Raw genomic sequence first — 18,208 nt, forward strand, 5'->3', positions numbered from 1 at the left:
AGAGGGCAATGGGACAGCCCACCGCCCAGCAAATGCAGGCCCTGCCCTGCTGGAAGAGCATGGGCCATGGGCAAGAAATAGTTAAATCCACATGGAGCTGATGGGGACAGGCTGGGATGACGAACCAGACTGCTGTCAACATGACTTTTATTATTTTAAGTTGTTTTTTAGAGAGATGAAGTCTCGCTATGTTGACCAGGCTGGTCTTGAACTTTTTATTGTATTGTATTGTATTGTATTGTATTGTATTATTTTATTTATCTTATTTTATTTTATTTTAGGTTAGAGTCTTGCTCTTTCACCCTGCCTGGAGTGCAGTGGCACAATCTCAGTTCACTGTAACCTCCACCTCCCAGGTTCAGGCAATTCTTGTGGCTCAGCCTCCCAAGTAGCCGGGACTACAGGTACGCACCACCACGCCCTGCTACTTTTGTATTTCTAGTAGAGACAGGGTTTTGCTATGTTGGCCAGGCTGGTCTTGAACTCCTGAGCTCAAGTGATCCACCCTCCTTGGCCTCCCAAAGTGCTGGGATTACTGGCATGAGCCACCATACCCAGCCTTTAATATTTTGTTTAGATTAGATTGACTTTTGTGCTGTGAAATGCATAGATCTTAAGCATACAATTTAATGAGTTTTGATACACACCCAAACTCCTACAAAATAAAGAGCATTTCCATCAACCCCCAAAGATCTTTTTGTACCCCTTTTGAAGAAATCAATCTCTACCACCAACGCAACCGTTGCTCTGCTGTCACTATAGATTAATTTGCATTTCCTAGAGTTTTGTGTAAGTGAAATCATAAATGATGTACTGTTTCACTCCACACGACGTGAGATTTCACCCATGTCTGTGTAAGTGTCAGCATCCCATCCCTTTCTCTTGCTGTGCAGTGATCTACTGCCTGGATAACCCATAGTTTATTCATCTCCTGTGACACCTGAGCTGTTCCTGGTTTTTGCTATTGTATTGAGAGCATCTGTGACGTTTTCTTAAGGACGTTGTTTTCATTTCTTTCGTTTCTTTCGGATAAATACTGAAGGCTGGGATTGTTCATAACCTAGCTTTTCAGATTCTGATAGAATGTGGTAATTTTCACTGCTTTGCTATACCCCTTGGGCCCTTCCTCTGCTGAAAATTATTTTGTCACTTATATATGTTGTAGACATCTTTTTCTTGTTTGTAAGTTGTCTTTTTTTCCCCTTTAAGATCAAAGTTATTCACTATCTCAATTTGCACAATTCAGAATCTGTCAAAAAATCAAACAAGCAATCAGCAGTAATAAGACAGTCAAGACAGGCAAGAGGGCTGCTTTGAAGAGCGACATTTAAACATCAAAGCCATTCCTATTTAGCAGGAGTATGCGATTAAAAAAAATTGGAATTATCCCATTCACAGTATCTAGAAATAACCCCAGCAGGAAATATATGGGACCCAGGCTGGGCACAGTGGCTCTTGCATGTAATCCCAGCACTTTGGGAGGCCAAGGCAGGAAGATCTCTTGATGCCAGGAGTCAGAGACCAGCCTGTGCAACGTGGTGAAACCCCGTCTCTACTAAAAATACAAAAATTAGCCAGGCGTGGTAGCACACGCCTGTAATCCCAGCTACCTGGGAGGCTGAGGCAGGAGAATCGCTCGAACCTGGGAGGTGAAGGTTGCAGTGAGCCAAGATTGCGCCACTGCACTCCAGTCTGGGTGACAGAGCAAGACTTGTGTCTCAAAAAAACTGAAAAAAAAAAGAAAAAAGAAATATAGGGTACCTAGATTACAGAACACTGTAAACTTGACCAAAGGACTTGGATGACTTAAATAAATAAAAAGATTTTAAAAGACACTGTAACAAATTTGAAAGGCAAATGATAGACTGAGAGATAATATTGATCATATCTATAAAAGGCAAAGGACCCTTACCTAAAACAAATTCCACCTATACATCAGTAAGGAAAACAGACAAGACAATTGATTTACTGAGCAAAGGATGTGAACTGTGCCCAGGTGTCGTGGCTCACGTCTGTAATCCCAACACTTTGGGAGGCCAAGGTGAGCGAATTGCTTGAGGCCAGGAGTTTGAGACCAGCCTGGCCAACATGGTAAAACCCCATCTCTACTAAAAATACAAAAATTAGCTGGGCGTGGTGGCATATCTGTAATTCTAGCTACTCGGGAGGCTGAGGCAGGAGAATTGCTTGAACCTGGAAGGCAGAGGTTGCAGTGAGCTGAGATAGTGCCACTGTACTCCAGCCTGGGCAACAGAGCGAGACTCTATATGAAAACAAACAAACAAACAAACAAAACCACACACACACAAAAAGGATGTGAACTGGAAATTCATAGATGTGAACTGGAAATTCATACAAATGGCCAAGAAACATATAAAAGAATGCCCAGCTACATTTGTAAGCAAGGGAAATGTGGATTAAAATAATAAGATAGCATTTTGCAAAGCTTTCTGTGTTGTTGCCGGGCTCCGATACTGGCAGCTGTGAAGGAGGAAGGGGAAACCAGTGTGGTCTTTGGAGAGAGCTGTTTGGCAGCAGCTATTAAAGACAAAGTATGTACAAGCTATGCTCAGTTATCCCCTCTCATCTTTGTCCCAGAAAAACTGATGTATAGAAAGAACCCTGTGTCAGGGGGGTGTGCCATTCCACTGTGTTAATTGTGGTGAGATTCAGAGACAAACCCTATACCGCCACAATGTCCACCAACAAGGGAGAGCTCTTCTCATTCATGTAACAGCCACAGCCAAGCCAAGAATGCTGCAGCTCTGTAAGTGGGAATATAAGGAATCCAGGGTCACTCACGTGAAAAGACTTCCAAAATGAACATGTTGATCATTTATGTTAAAAACACCTGTGCATGGGATTGATCCCAGGAATGCAAGATTGGTTTAACATCTAAGATGAATTAATGTATTACACCATATCAATAAAATAAAAAACAAAAATCACATGATCCTCTCAACAGATGCAGAAAAGCATTTAACAAAATCCAATACCCGTTCACGATAAACAGACTAACAAGGAATAGAAAGCAACTTCTTCAACCAATAAAAAGTATCTATGAAAAACCCACAGCCAACATCATATTTAGTGGTGAAAGATTGAATGCTTTGCCCATAAGATCAGGAACAAGACAAGAACGGCTGCTCTCATCACTTCTATTCAACATTGTACTAGAGATTTTAGCCAGAGCAATTAGGCGGGAAAAAAATTGCATTAAAAGCATCCAGAATGAAAAAGAAAGGAGGAAAACTATCTCTATTCATAGATGACATGATTTGCATATATAAAATATACAAACTAAGGAATTCACTTACAAATAATTAGAATTAATAGAAGAGCTCATCTAAGTTGTGGGATACAAAATTAAGATACAGAAAACAATTGTATGTCTAACATTTGCAATTAAGAATCTGAAAAAAATACAATTTAAAAAACAATTTTGGCCAGGCACGGTGGCTCACGCCTGTAATTCCAGCACTTTGGGAGGCCAAGGCAGGCCTTGAGGTCAGGCATTGGAGACCATCCTGACCAACAGTATGAAACTCTGTCTCTACTAAAAGTACAAAATTAGCTGGGCATTGCAGCACATGCCTGTAATCCCAGCTACTTAGGAGGCTGAGGCAGGAGAATCGCTTGAACCCAGGAAGCAGAGGTTGCAGTGAGCCAAGATCGTGCCATTGCACTCCAGCCTGGGCAACAAGAGCGAAACTCTGTCTCAAAAAAAAAAAAAAGAAAAAGAAAAAGAAAAAATCTATTTATAATGGCATCAAAAAGAAAATACTTAGAAATGTACTTAACAAAAGAGGTACAAAACTTATGCTCTGAAAACTAAAACATTGTTGAAAGAAATTAAAGAAGACCTAAATAAATTGAAAGGCATTCCATGTTCATGGATTAGAAAACTTAACATTATTAAGATAACAATATCTCCCCAAATGATCTATTTCCATCAAATGCAATTTCTATCAAAATCCCAGCTGGGTTGTTTGCAGAAATTTACAGGCTGATTCTAAGATTCATATGGAAATTCAACAGACCCAGAATAGCCAGAACAATCTTGAAAAGAACAACTTTGAAGGACTCATACTTCCCAATTTGAAGATTTAGTACACAGCTATAGTTATCAACACAGGCATAAAGCTAGACATGTAGATTAAGGGACTAGAATTGGAAATCCACAAATAAACCGTCATATTTATGGTCAACTGATTTTCCACAAGGGTGCCAAGACCTTTGGGAACAGAATGGTCTTTTCAACAAATGGTGTTTGGAAGAATGAAAGTGCACATGCAAAAGAATGTAGTTGGACCCCTCCTTCACATCATATACAAAATTGACTCAAAGTAGATCCAAAACTTAAATGTAACAGCAAAAGCTATAAGAAAACATTAGTATAAATCTCTGTGACCTTGAACTTGGCAATGGAATCTTGACTATGACATCAAAAGCATAAGCAAAAAGGAAAAGTAGATACATTAGACTTGATCGATATTAAAACGTTTGCACTTCAAACGACAGTATCAAGAAAGCAAAGAAGACCGGGCGCAGTGGTTCACACCTGTAATCCCAGCACTTTGGGAGTTCAAGGCGGGCGAATCAGGAGGTTAAGGGATCGAGACCATCCTAGCCAACATGGTGAAACCCCCGTCTCTACTAAAAATACAAAAATTAGTTGGGTGTGGTGGCGCACGACTGTAGTCCCAGCTACTCTGGAGGCTGAGGCAGGAGAATCGCTTGAACCCGGGAGGCAGAAGTTGCAGTGAGCCGAGATCACACCACTGCACTCCATCCTGGCAACAGAGCGAGACTCCATCTCAAAAAAAAAAAGAAAGAAAGAAAAAGAAAAAGAAAAAAGAAAGAAAGAAAAAAAAAAACAGTGGTGGCTCACACCTGTAATCCCCACACTTTGGGAGACCGAAGTGGGCAGGGCGGATCACCTGAGGTCAGGAATTCGAGACCAGCCTGGCCAACATGATGAAACCTCGTCTGTACTAAAAATGCAAAAATTAGCAGAGCGTGGTGTTGTGCACCTGTAATCCCAGCTGAGGCTGAGGCAGGAGAATCGCTTGAACTGGAGAGGCAGAGGTCGCAGTGAGGCAAGATCGTGCCATTGCACTCCAGCCTGGGCAACAGAGACTCCATCTCAGTAAGTAAGTAAGTAAGTAAGTAAGTAAGTAAGTAAGTAAGTAAGTAAGTAAATAAATAAATAAATAGCAAGAGAAAAAGAAAGAGAGAAAAGATTTCAAATCCTGTATCCAATGAGGGACTTTTTTATTTTTATTTTTTCTTCGAGATGGAGTTTCTCCCTGTCGCTCAGGCTGGCGTAACTATGAGCCAGAAATAAACCAGCTCCACAATGACGCAAGCCGAGTTTCCAATAAATTCATCCCTGATTGGATCCAGGTGAATGCTCCTATCAGCACTGCAAAGCGTCAAAGTCTCCTTACAAGCTTTCCTGGGCAATGTCAATCAAAAACAACCAAGATACAAAGGCGCAAGAATTGACTGGAAAACGAGAGAAATAAACAAACAAACAAAAACAATAAACCCAGATCCATAGAAAAGGCAGAAAGAGGAACTGCTTCCCGGGCAGGTGAATTTGACGGTTTGGAACACAGCCTCATGCCATGCCTGCAATTTCTGCACTGGGACTGTCCTGTCGGGTTTGACATGTGACTCCCTGGAGAATGTTTGTAAAAACTCCAATGCCTCACGCCACCCTACCCCACCACCCCCAAAGCCTCGAATGCACTTGCTCGGGAATTGGTTCCCACATGCAAATATGGGTAGAACCCCAGCGCTGAGCAACCAACCCCAGTCCAGGTAGCTGGCTTCAGCCCACACCCGGCCGTCTGCAGTGAGGACAGAGTCCCCTGCGATCTTTCCCTGGTCTGGGGTTTCCACGCAGTCATCGGACTGACGGTCACGCTGACCGGACTCAGTCCCGCACCCCTCCCCATGGGGTCCCCTTGGCCTTGTCGGCCCAGGTCTTGCATTTGTGAAACGACTGCAACCACTGCGCGGCTGCAGGGAGACGGGCAATCTTCAGGCCTTTGAGAGGCTCAGCTAAGCCTGGCGACCGTCGGGGATGGGCACCCGCATGGGGTCCCCCAAGTGGCAGCTTGGAGCCGGGAAGATTAGTGCTAGGAACTCATGCCACAGAAGGCGGCGCAGGAGAGCGCGTCCACCGCCAGCCTTGAGGAAGCTGCCTCGGGGCGAACACCGGCTGCTCGCTGGACTCTCAAGGCTGTTTCCCCGCCCGCCCGCCTCCCACGGCCAGCCAGCACCATGACAACCGCGATCGCCTAGGTCCCCGCGCCGCCCACGCCCCTCAGCGCCTGAGACCAGAGTAGGTGGAGTCCAAAGGCCGCCTGCACCCGTTGGGGGACCCGGCTACATCAGCCTCTCGGGCTCCCCCTCACATCCACGTGGTATCGGGCAGCCGGGTGAGGGCACAGAGCACAAAAGTGCAAGAGCAAAAGTTGAAAGAGCTTGGACGCTCGGTTGAGGCACCGCTGGGATTCGAACCCAGGATCTCCTGTTTACTAGACAGGCGCTTTAACCAACTAAGCCACGGCGCCGCCCGTATGAACACCTCGAGAAATGACTCCTCATTACTATTCAGCCTATGGGCCGCGCGCATGCGCACAGACTCGGCCTGTTGTGGCGCACGCGTCGTGTGGCTCCAGAGTCACACCGGCATCTGAGACAGACCGGAAGCTCGGGCTGCAAGGAGCGGGCAGCCTGGAAGGCGAAGCTTACTGGTGACGATGTCTTTTCCAACATGGAGCCAGGACGCTCCGTCTGTGGGGAACGCTGGCGCAGGGCTTGGGCCTCGGCAGTGCTGCCGAGCCCCTACCCACTCCGCAGAATCCCCGGCCCCGCCAGCGCGGCCAGGCTGCTGGCTCCCCTGGCATCAGGTCGGGGCGCACACCCGCCTCGATCCGACGGTACCCCGGGTGAGCTTCGGACCGTTCCGCCCGGGGACCTCAGCCTGAGAAGGCCGAGGCCCTGCCAGCTCCCGGAGCCATAACTTCAGTTGAGTCGCTTCTTCCGCGGATCCTGAGCTCGGTAAAAGTTGAGTCAGGAAGGCTCAGAGAAGGGATTGTGGGCTTCGGGGTTCCCAGGCTGCTGGCGTGGGGCCCCAACACCTTATATGGAGGGGTTTCTGCTGCCAGAGCAGGCAAGGCCCTCCCCTCCCTGGTTTCTCACTTGCGCCTTCTGGGTGTCCTCACGCAACTACACCCGCCACTGGTTTCCGCACTTTCCAGAGGGCCTGTGGCAACTACGAAGTCGAACACTGCCAACCCATCCACCCAGCATCCCTGCAGCATGCACAGAAAGGTTCACCCAGCATGGTGTGCAATAGGAACCTAAGCTCCTATCTCAGCCTATTTATGGACGGATGCACACTGTGCAAAATGCCGTGGCAGCAGGAAGAGGGCTGCACATAGGCATGGGCGTTCTGGAAATTGAGACGTCTAGAGGAGAAAGCATGTGACATCCCGTGATGGCAATGCCACCGCCACCCCCTTGCCTAATCAAACGGTCCTCTGCGCCGGGCAGGTGGCCATCTGGGAGCATTAGCCAGGGAGGCACCCATTGTGTCTTGCCATCACGCCCACAGAGGCGGCCCCACATCTTGTCATACTCATTTGACAAACTCTCCAGAACTGCTGGTGCCAGCCCCCACGGGTCATCTTACAGGCAACTCCAGACTCCATAATGTGAGTCTAGTGTTCCAAGTATCAAACAGAATGAGCACCAAGGCATAAAGCTTAGAAATAGCAAGACTGCTTTTCAAATGCACATGCACACTTGTTTTCCAAAGGAATTAGATTTATTCTGCATGAAAACGGAAAGTTTCAAGCTGAAAGCTGAGGAAGTGGCACTGTGCTGAGAGCCCAGCCAGGGCTTGTGTCTTGCCCCAGTCTGTCAGGCCTACTGAGCCTGGGAGGGGCCCAAGTGAAAGTCCCTGCAGAGCGCCAAAACCTACATGCTAGGAAGCCTGTGCTGGAGTCACTCAAAGGGGGCTGCAGCTGTCAATCATCCTCGCTTCTCCCGGGCGGCGGCGGCGAGTTCTCCCTGTCTGATGATGATGATGATGAAGTCTCTGCTGGCAAGCCTCTTGTATCTATCCGGCAGAACACGCATTGGGTGAACATTTCAGAAGTGTCACTCTTGAAGATGGAGAAAGGCCTGTCACATCTTTCGCACTGACATGGGATATTTTAAAAGAGCAGAAAGGAGGTGCTGGTCAGAGGGGATCCAGGCACGCGCTTAGAATTCTCCCGCCTGATCCACCTACTTTGAGCTGCGGCAAGGCAAGGGCTCCCCTCTCTGGAATCTCTTTTTTGTTTGTGTTTTTTTGTTTTCTTATGAGACAGAGTCTCACTCTGTTGCCCAGGCTGGAGTGCAGTGGTGCCATCTTGGCTCACTGCAACCTCCGCCTCTCAGGTTCAAGTGTTTTTCCTGCCTCAGCCACCTGAGTAGCTGGGATTACAGTCATGCACCACCACATCCAGCTAATTTTTGTATTTTTAGTAGAGATGGGGTTTCTCCATGTTGGCCAGGCTGGTCTCGAACTCCTGGCCTCAAGTGATCCACCCACCTCGGCTGCCCAAAGTGCTGGGATTACAGGCGTGAGCCACAGGACGCAGCGCCTCTCTGGCATCTCTAACCCCACAAAGGCGGAAGTTGCAGAGAGAGAATGAGCACAGGCTTCTTCCCCACCAATGGCTAAGCAGATCCTGCCAGCTCATGTCTCCTGCCATGGGGGTCCTAAGGACGTGTGGCAAGCCCCTTGACAATCAGGAGGATGGGAGTGGGTGTCCAGCCCCATCCATTGTTCTGTGCAGAGTAAAATTGTGGGACTGAGAGGATTACTCCCTGACATCCTGAGAACACCCAACTTTTACAGAACCATGAGACTAAAGTAGGCAAGATTTCTGAACAAAGCAGGGGTGTGAAGCAGATTGACACAGGTGCTAGGCGCCCTCCTGCGTCCCTGAGCCTGTTTCTGGCCAAAGCTCACAGAGAACACTGGAAACAAATGGCACAACTCACTCACCACGTCTGCTTCCCACTAACGAGCAAGAATCCCATGGGATGGGGTCTCCCAGGCTATGGGCAGAGGCCCCTCAGGGGTTCCTGCTATGCATGGTCCCCTGGAGAAGAGCCTGCAAGGTGGCACGCCCCTGCCCTGGCTTTGCCAGTCCCTAGGCTTTGCTGTCTTGCCCGCTCCAGGACACTGAGGCCTGCTGGAGAGAGGGGTAAACCCCACCTGGGGCAGGCCTCAGGGCAGCCTGGCCTCTGAGGCTTCTCATGTTGATTGATTCAGAGCAAGTCAAATGCAGCAGGTTCATCCTTGCTTCAGCTTCAGGTAGGTCTCTTTCTTTTCCTTTTTTTTCAAGAAATAAATTAGATACCAGTTTGGGCTCGGAGAGCTCACGCCTGTAGTCCCAGCACTTTGGGAGGCTGAGGTGGGTGGATCACTTGAGCTCGGGAGTTCGAGACCAGCCTGGCCAACATGGTAAAACCCCCGTCTCCAATAAAAACACAAAACAATTAGCCGGGCGTAGTGGTGGGCGCCTGTAGTCTCAGCTACTCAGGAGGCTGAGTCAGGAGAATCGCTTGAACCTGGGAGGCGGAGGTTGCAGTGAGACGAGATTGCGTGACTGCACTCCAGCCTGGGTGACAGAGCTAGACTCCCTCTCGAAAAAGAAATAGAGAAAAAGAAAAAAGAAATTTGATCCTTTACCTACCTTATCCTACATTCCTACATCCCACGGTCCAACCCCAGAACAGCAGGGCTCACGGAGGAGGCGGCTCCCAGGCCCTGCCCTAGGTGGCGGGTGAAAGTCAAGGGCCATCACTGCTCTGTAGCAAGTCAGCTTTCAGGGTTTAATGGCCAACACGGCCACAGGGACAAGGCCCGTATGAGTCCCACCCCTCATACTCCTGCCTTGCTGTGCGGCTCCCAAATTAGCCATTCCCAGAAGCCGTGGCTCCCAGCCAAACCTGAGAGGAGGTCAGGTCTAGGTGGCTCCAGGATTCCCAGGAAAGGACTCAAGTGGGCCCGGCCCACACTCCAAGGCAGCAGCCAGGTGTGTGCACAGAGAGGCTCCAGCGGGAAGTTGCCTCCACTGCCCAGGGACAGCCTCTGTGGCCAGCCCAGGCTGGGCCTGGTGAAGCAGAAAATATGCTGGCCCGACCACCAAGCTCTTGCACTAGAGAAGTGCGGGCACCTGAGCCTCTTGCATGGGAAGTGGGGCACTGGGGACCTACCCAGGGTAGGAGGCTCACGCAGTGCCCAGCTGTGTACCTGGCCATTCCTCCACTGACCAGTGCTCCTGCAGGCTTCATCCCCTCCACGCCCCCTCACTCCATCCCTCCGACATACCAGGCTGACTCCTGCCTCTTAGGCTCTGCATTGGCTGTTCTCTTTGCTGGGAATTTCTTTCTTTCTTTCTTTTTTTTTTTTTTTTTTTTTTTTGAGACAGAGTCTCTCTCTGTCACCCAGGCTGGAGTGCAGTGGTGAAATCTCGACTCACTACAACTTCCACCTCCCAGTCCCAGGTTCAAGGGATTATCCTGCCTTAGCCTCCCGAGTAGCTGAAATTACAGGCCTGCACCACTACGCCTGGCTAATTTGTTTGTATTTTTAGTAGAGATGGGGCTTCACCATGTTGTCCAGGCTAGTCTTAAACTCCTACCTCAGGTAATCTGCCTGCTTCAGCCCCCCAAAACGTTGGGATTACAGGCGTGAGCCACTGCATCCAGCTGGAAGTTCTTTCCTTTAAATATCTACATGGCTCATCCCCTCACCACCTTCAAGTCGACACAGCGGTCACCTCTCAATGAGACTTATCCTAACCACCCTTTAAAATCTGGCAACCTCCAGCACTCCTATTCCCGTTTCTTGTGTATTTTTCTGTCAATTACTTATCACCATGCGACTTACTACACATTTTTCTTGTGTCTTTCCTCTTTGTTTCCTCTCTTTTAGAATTTAAGCTCCCCCGGGGCAAAAATGGCAGTCCGTTCGTTCACGGTTGCATCTCCAGGTGCCCAGAGTTCATTTAAATGATAAATTAATTTATAGAGGGAACTAATGAAAGCCTTCACTGGGCTTAATTTTACCCAATACCAACCTGTTTCACCTTTAAGCCCATAGCCTTTTTGTACTTGATTACCAAAGGAATTTGGTCAATTTCTTCAATATTCCACAGTCTCATGGTCCTATCCTAAAACAAATAGCAAAGCAATGGTCACAAAACAGGCTGTGGTACATCCATACAAAGGAATATCATTCAACAATCAAAAGACATGGGCTGTCAAGGCACAAAAAGACAGAGGAGCCTTCAATGCACATTGTTAAGCCGTAGAAGCCAACCTGAAGAGGCTACAGAGTATAATTCCAACCACATGACATTCTGGAAAAGGCAAAACTAAAGTAAATACATCAGTGGTTGCCCAGGATTATGGGAAAGAGGAGGAGGGATGAACAGTAAAACTATTCTGTATGGCCAGGCGTGGTGGCTCATGCTTGTAATCCCACCACTTTGAGAGGCCAAGGTGGGTGAGGTAGAAGTTCAAGACCAGCCTGACCAATAATGGTGAAACCCCGTCTCTACTAAAAATACAAAAATAGCTGGGTATGGTGGCATACACCTGTAGTCCCAGCTACTTGGGAAGCCAAGACAGGAGAATTGCTTGAACCCAGGAGGCAGAGGTTGCAGTGAGCCAAGATCATGCCACTACACTCAAGCCTGGGCAATAGAGTGAGACTGTCTCAAAAAAAAAAAAAAACTATTCTGTATGACACTGTATTGGTGGATATATGATATACATTTGGCAAAACCCGTAGAACTATACAACACAAAGCATGAAACGCTGTAAACCATGGACTTTAGTTAATAATAGTTCCCGAAAGGAATGCAGTCCTGTTGATACCTGGATGTTAGCCCAGCGAGAGCTTGTCAGACTTCTGTCTTACAGAACTGTAGGATATTAAATTTGTGTTGTTTAATGTTTAAACAGTACAGTCTGGCAACTTATTATAGCAGCAATAAAAAAACACATACACTGAGTATGTTACATTTCTTGATTCAGCAGTTGCAACTAAATGTCCTATGGGAAAACAAAGGGGACATTTTTGTAATAGATGTGTTGGCTTTTTTTTGGTAATAGATGTGTTGGCTTCATACTGAGTGCAGCGGTCAGATCTTACCAATAAGCATACTTCCTACAGTATAGCAAGTGATTTGCCAAATCGTGGCAACAAAAAATGTCCTCCTTGCTCTTAGCTACTTTAATTTGAAAGTTAGTTTCAAGCTGGGCATGGTGGCTCACACCTGTAATCCCAGCACTTTGAGAGGCATATGCAGGAGGATGGCTTCAGCACAGGAATTCAAGACCAGCCTGGGCAATATAGCGAGACCTTGTGTCTGCAGAATAAAAAAAAAAAAAATTTGTTAGGCCAGGTATGGTGGCTCACACCTGCAATCCCAGCACTTTTGGAGGCCAAGGCATGTGGATCACCTGAGGTCAGGAGTTTGAGACTAGCCTGGCCAACATGATGAAACCCTGTCTCTACTAAAAATACAAAAATTAGCCGGGTGTGGTGCTGCGTGCCCATAATCCCAGCTACTCAGGAGGCTGAGGCAGGAGAATCGCTTGAACCTGGGAGGCAGAGGTTGCAGTAAGCCGAGATTGCACCATTGCACTCCAGCCTGGGTGACAGAGAAAGACTCTGTCTCAAAATAATAATAATAATTTTTTTTTTAATTAGCTGGGTGTGGTGGTGCACACCTGTAGTCCCAGCTACTCAGAAGGCTGAGGCAAGAGGATTACCTGAGCCCAGGAGTTTGAAGCTGCTGTGAGCTATGATCGCGCCACTGCACTCCAGCCTGAGTGACGTGGTAAGACCCTGTCTCTAAAAAAATTAAGTTGGAGTTTTTAATCTTCTGGATTTCTATGAAGATTTTAATAAAACTGCAGAAAACCAAAGCATGTTGGTCCTTATCTAAATGCAAACTAGACTTTGCTCATGTATCTCCATATTCAGCAGACAGTGCCATTGTAAATTTTGGCAAATTCCATTCCTTCCGTAAATTTCTTACCAAAGCAAATGCAATGCCAAAGGGCCTGCACGCTTTGTACACAAAACTCCTAAAAAGGGAGTGTGGTTTTCTTACCTATAATGTTGGGTCTTTCATAATAAAAGTTTGGGGCCACTTTTCACCTTCCTCAAAATGTACAGAAGCACTTAATGAGATTTTTTTTTCTTTCTATAAGACAGGGTTTTATTCTGTTACCCAGGCTGGAGTGCAGTGGTGTGCTCTCAGCTCACTACAACCTCCGCCTCCCAGGCTCCAGTGATTCTCCTGCCTTGGCCTCCTGAATAGTTGGGACTACAGGCACACACCACCATATCCCACTAATTTTTTGTATTTTTAGTAGAGACGGGATTTTGGCATGTTACCCAGGCTGGTCTCAAACTCCTGGGCTCAGGCAATCTGCCCACCTCAGCCTCCCAAATTGCTGGCATTACAGGCATGAACCACCGTGCCCAGCCAAGATTTTCAATTAGCGAAATGGAAAGAGATATCTTCCTTAAACATGTGCCTACAAGATGGCTATTATCATTTCTGACCATAGAAAAGATGTTAAAATGGGCCGGGCACAGTGGCTCATGCCTGTAATCCCAGCACATTGGGAGGCCAAGGCAGGTGAATCACTTGAGGACAGGAGTTTGAGATCAGCCTGGACAACAAGGCCAAACTCCATCTCCACTAAAAATACAAAAAATTAGCCAGGCATGGTGGCGGGTACCTGTAATCCCAGCTACTGGGGAGGCTAAGGAAGGAGGATTGCCTGAGCCTGGGAGGCTGAGGCTGCAGTGAGCTGAGATTGTGCCACTACACTCCAGTCTGGACAACATAGCAAGACCCTATCTCTTTAAAACATAAATAAATGGGCCAGACGCTGTGGCTCACGCCTGTAATCCCAGCATTTTTGGGAGGCCGAGGTGGGTGGATCACCAGAGGACAGGAGTTCGAGACCAGCCTGACCAACATGGAGAAACCGCATCTCTACTAAAAATACAAAATCAGCCAGGTGTGATGGCACACGCCTGTGATCCCAGCTACTCAGGAGGCTGAGGCAGGAGAATCGCTTGAACCCGGAAGGCGGAGGTTGCAGTGAGCCAAGATTGCACCATTGCACTCCAGCCTGGGCAACAAGAGAGAAACTCCGTCTCAAAAATAAAATAAAATAAATAAATAAATAATGCACATTTTAGATAGATATAGCCTATACCATGAGTTTATAGTGCAAAGGACTTCATTGACAAATACCTGGTCTTTTAAAGCAAGCTTATAGATTTAGTACATTGAACATTTTTGGAGTGCTGGGAAATAAAGCCTGCAAATCAAAGAACCTATTGTTGCCAATAAGTAAAATCTTTTTTTTTTGAGACTGGGTCTCACTCTGTCACCCAGGCTAGAGTGCCATGACTTGATCTTGGCTCACTGCAACCTCCCCTTCCCAAGTTCAAGCAATTCTCCTGCCTCAGCGCCCCAAGTAGCTGGGACTACAGTCACACGCCACCAAGCCTGGCTAATTTTTGTATTTTTAGTACAGACAGGGTTTCACCATGTTGGCTAGGCTGGTCTCGAACTCCTGACCCCAGGTGATCCACCTGCCTCGGCCTCCCAAAGCGCTGAGATTACAGGCATGAGCCACCACCCCCAGCCAGTAAATGAAATGTTAAGTATTCATGCTCAAATGACTTTGCTGAGGGGATGTTTAGCTTGAAGTTATCACACTGGGCTGACACCAGGAATCAGTATAATGTGGGCTTGATAAGAACAGAGCTGCGAATCAAAGCGAGTTTTACATTTGACAGTGTTCAGTTTTACCACTACAGAAACTAAAAGGATGTCCTGAAGGTTGCAAGCAGTTCAGAGAAGTATTATTTGCCATGGAAACAGAAAAGCAAAGATATCCTACTGTATTAAGGGACAGAAAGAAACATGTCATTGTTGGTTTTTTTAACGTGATAAAATATATACAACATTATATCATTTTAACAATTTGTAAGTATACAATTAAGTCACATTAAATACATTCACAATCTTCTGTCACCATAACCACTCTCTATACCCAAAACTTTTTCATCATCCCCAACAAAAACTCCATTACCCATTAAATAATTACTTTCTCCCCACCCTCCAGCCTCTGGCAACCACCATTCTACCTTCTGTCTCTGAATTTGGCTATGCTGGATTCCTCGTCTAAGAAGAATCATTACCGTATTTGCCCTTTTGTGACTGGCTTATTTCACTTAGCATGTCATCAGGATTCATCCATGATGCAGCATGTCAGAATTTCCCCCTTTTTATGGCTGAATTCCCTTGTATGGATAGACCACACTTTATGTATCCATTCGTCCAACACCTAGGTCGCTTCTACCTTTTAGCTATGATAAATAATGCTACTATGAACATTGGCATATAAGTATCAGTAAGGCCCTGCCTTCAGTTCTTTTGAATATAAACCCAAAAGTGGGCAGGGCAGAATGGCTCACACCTATAATCCCAGCACTTTGGGAGGCCGAGGCGGGTGGATCACCCGAGGTCAGGAGTTCGCGACCAGCCTGGCTAACATGGCGAAACCCTGTCTCTACTAAAAACCCAAAAATTAGCTGGGTATAGTGACACGCACCTGTAATCCCAGCTACTCAGGAGGCTGAGGCAGGTGAATCACTTGAACCCGGGAGGCGTAGGTTGCAGTAAGTGGACATCACGCCATTGCACTCTAGCCTGGGCAACAAGAGTGAAACTCCGTCTCAAAAAACAAAACACACAAAAGTGGAGTTGCTGGATCATATGGTAGTTCCGTTTAAGCTTTTGCGGAACTGCCAGACCATTTCCCACAGCAGCTGCACTATTTTACATTCCCATCAGTCATGCACAAGGGTTCCAGTTGCTCCACATCCTTTGCCAACATTCATTATTTTCTGAGTTTTTTTTATTATACACCTCGTAGTAGATGTGAAGTGGTACCTCACAGTGCTTTTGATTTGCGTTTCCCTAATGACTAATGATGTTGAGCATCTTGTCATATGCTTCTTGGCCATTTGTATATCTTCTTTGGAGAAATGTCTATTCGAGTCTTTCGCCCATCCTTGAATTGGGTTGTTTTTTGTTGTTGAGTTTTCAAAGTTCTTTATGTATTCTGCATATTAATCTCTTATCAGATACATGATGTGCAACTATTTTCTCCCATTCTCTAAGCTGTCTTTTCGCTTTCTTGATATTATCCTTTGATGCACAAAAGTTCTTAATTTTGACGAAGGTTAGGTTATCTATTTTTGCTCTCATTGCCTATACTTTTGTTGTCATATCCATGAAATCACTGCCAAATTCAATATCATGAAGATTTTCTCTACTGTTTTCTTCTAAGGGTTTTACAGTTTAGCTCTCAAGTTAAGGTGTTTGATCCTGAGTTAATTTTTCTATACAGTATTAGGTAAGGGTGCAGTTTCATCCTTTGCATGTAAATTTCCAATTTTCCCAGAAGCATTTGTTGAAAAGACTGTCCCTTCTCCATTGAATGGTCTTAGCACCCTTGTCAAAAATCCCTTATTTCTGGGCTTTCTATTCTAAGCCATCAGTCTATATGTTTGTCCCTATGCCAGAACCACACTGTTTTAATTACTATAGACTTGTAGTAACTTCAAAGTCAGGAAGTGTGAGTCCTCCAATTTTCTTCTTCTCCTTCTCCCTCTTATTCTTCTCCTTACCCTTCTCCTTCTCCTTCTTCAGGAGTGTTTTGGCTGTTTGGGGCCCCTTGCAATTTCATATGAAAATGCTGTTGGAATTTTGATAGGGATTATGCAGAATCTATAGATTACTTTGAGTAGTACTGACATCTTAATGATGAGTCTTCCTGTCCATGAATATAGGATGTCTTTCCATTCATTCAGGTCTTCTTTAATTTCTTTAAGCAATACTTCATAGTATTCATTGTGCCAGTCTTTCACCACCTTTGTTAGATTTATTTGTAAGTATTGTTTTAGATGCCATTGTAAATGGAATTGCTTTTCCTTTTCAGATTGTTCATTGCTGGTGTATAGAAACACAACTGCTTTTTTTGTGTTGATTTTGTACCCTGAAACTTTGTTGAATGCATTTATTAGCTTTAGTAGCTTTCTTGTGAATTCTTTGGGATTTTTTATATTTATGATCATGCCACCTACGAATAGAAATAATTTTGGGGCCAGGCATGGTTGGTCATGCCTGTAATCCCAGCACTTTGGGAGTCAGAGGTGGGTGGATCACGGGGTCAAGAGTTCAAGGCCAGCCTTGCCAACATGGTGAAACCCTGTCTCTACTAAAAATGCAAAAAATTAGCTGGGCATAGTGGCACATGCCTGTAATCCCAGCTACTCAGGAGGCTGAGGCAGGAGAACTGCTTGAACCCAGAAGATAGAGGTTGCAATGAGCCGAGATCATGCCACTGCACGCCAGCCTAGGCAACAGAGCAAGACTCCATCTCAAAAAAAAAAAAAAAGAAAGAAATCATTTTGGCTGGGCATAGTGGCTCACACCTGTAATCCCAGCACTTTGAGAGGCCAAGGCCGGCAGATCACTTGAAGTCAGGAGTTCAAGGCCAGCCTGGACAACATGGTGAAATCCCGTTTCTACCAGAAGAATTGCTTGAATCCAGGAGATGGAGGTTGCAGTGAGCTGAGATTGTGCCAAATGAAAGTAGGCATCCTTGTCCTGATCCTGATCTTAAGGAAGAAAAATTTTAGTCTTTTACCACTGAGAATCATGTTAGCTGCAGATTTTTTATAAACACTCTTTATCATGTTGAGGAATTTTCCCTTTATTCCTAGCTTTCTGAGTTTTTTATTATTATCATGAAAGGGTTTTGGATTTTTCAAATTCAATTTTTTCCAAATTGAAAAGGAAGAGGTAAAATTCTCTTCCTTCCCTTCATTCCCTCCCTCCCAACTTGCCTGCCTGCCTCTCCTTCCTGTCTTCCTCCTCACCTCTTCTCTCCTCTCCTCTCCCCTCTCCTCCCCTCCCCTCCTCTTTTCTTCTTTTTTCTTTCTTTCTTTCTTTCTTTCTTTCTTTCTTTCTTTCTTCTTTCTTTCTTTCTTTCTTTCTTTCTTTCTTTCTTTCTTTCTTTC

The 18,208-nt window shown here is 46.0% G+C and overlaps 1 protein-coding gene and 1 non-coding gene across 3 annotated transcripts in view; both read right to left on the minus strand.

The window, feature by feature from the left end:
- Window positions 1-6,510: 6,510 nt before the first annotated feature.
- Window positions 6,511-6,584, minus strand: TRNAT-AGU. Its single transcript has one exon. It is a non-coding gene; the product is annotated as a tRNA-Thr (tRNA).
- A 1,240-nt stretch (window positions 6,585-7,824) lies between these two features.
- The window catches only part of WDR88 (WD repeat domain 88), a 44,183-nt gene continuing 33,799 nt past the window's right edge, over window positions 7,825-18,208 (minus strand). Inside the window, exons 10-12 of one of the 2 annotated variants that reach the window (XR_002735118.2) lie at window positions 11,157-11,249; window positions 9,287-9,403; window positions 7,825-8,219 (exon numbers count right to left, since the gene is read on the minus strand). Coding sequence is in view for 1 of the 2 variants with exons in the window: in XM_023229109.2 (XP_023084877.1) it covers window positions 8,046-8,219; window positions 11,157-11,249 (267 nt within the window). In the remaining variant the exon portion in view is untranslated. The remainder of the gene's footprint in view (window positions 8,220-9,286; window positions 9,404-11,156; window positions 11,250-18,208) is intronic. The other variant, XM_023229109.2, reaches the window with a different exon arrangement.

Source organism: Piliocolobus tephrosceles, chromosome 21 (assembly GCF_002776525.5).
Source record: "Piliocolobus tephrosceles isolate RC106 chromosome 21, ASM277652v3, whole genome shotgun sequence".
NCBI lineage: Eukaryota > Metazoa > Chordata > Mammalia > Primates > Cercopithecidae > Piliocolobus > Piliocolobus tephrosceles.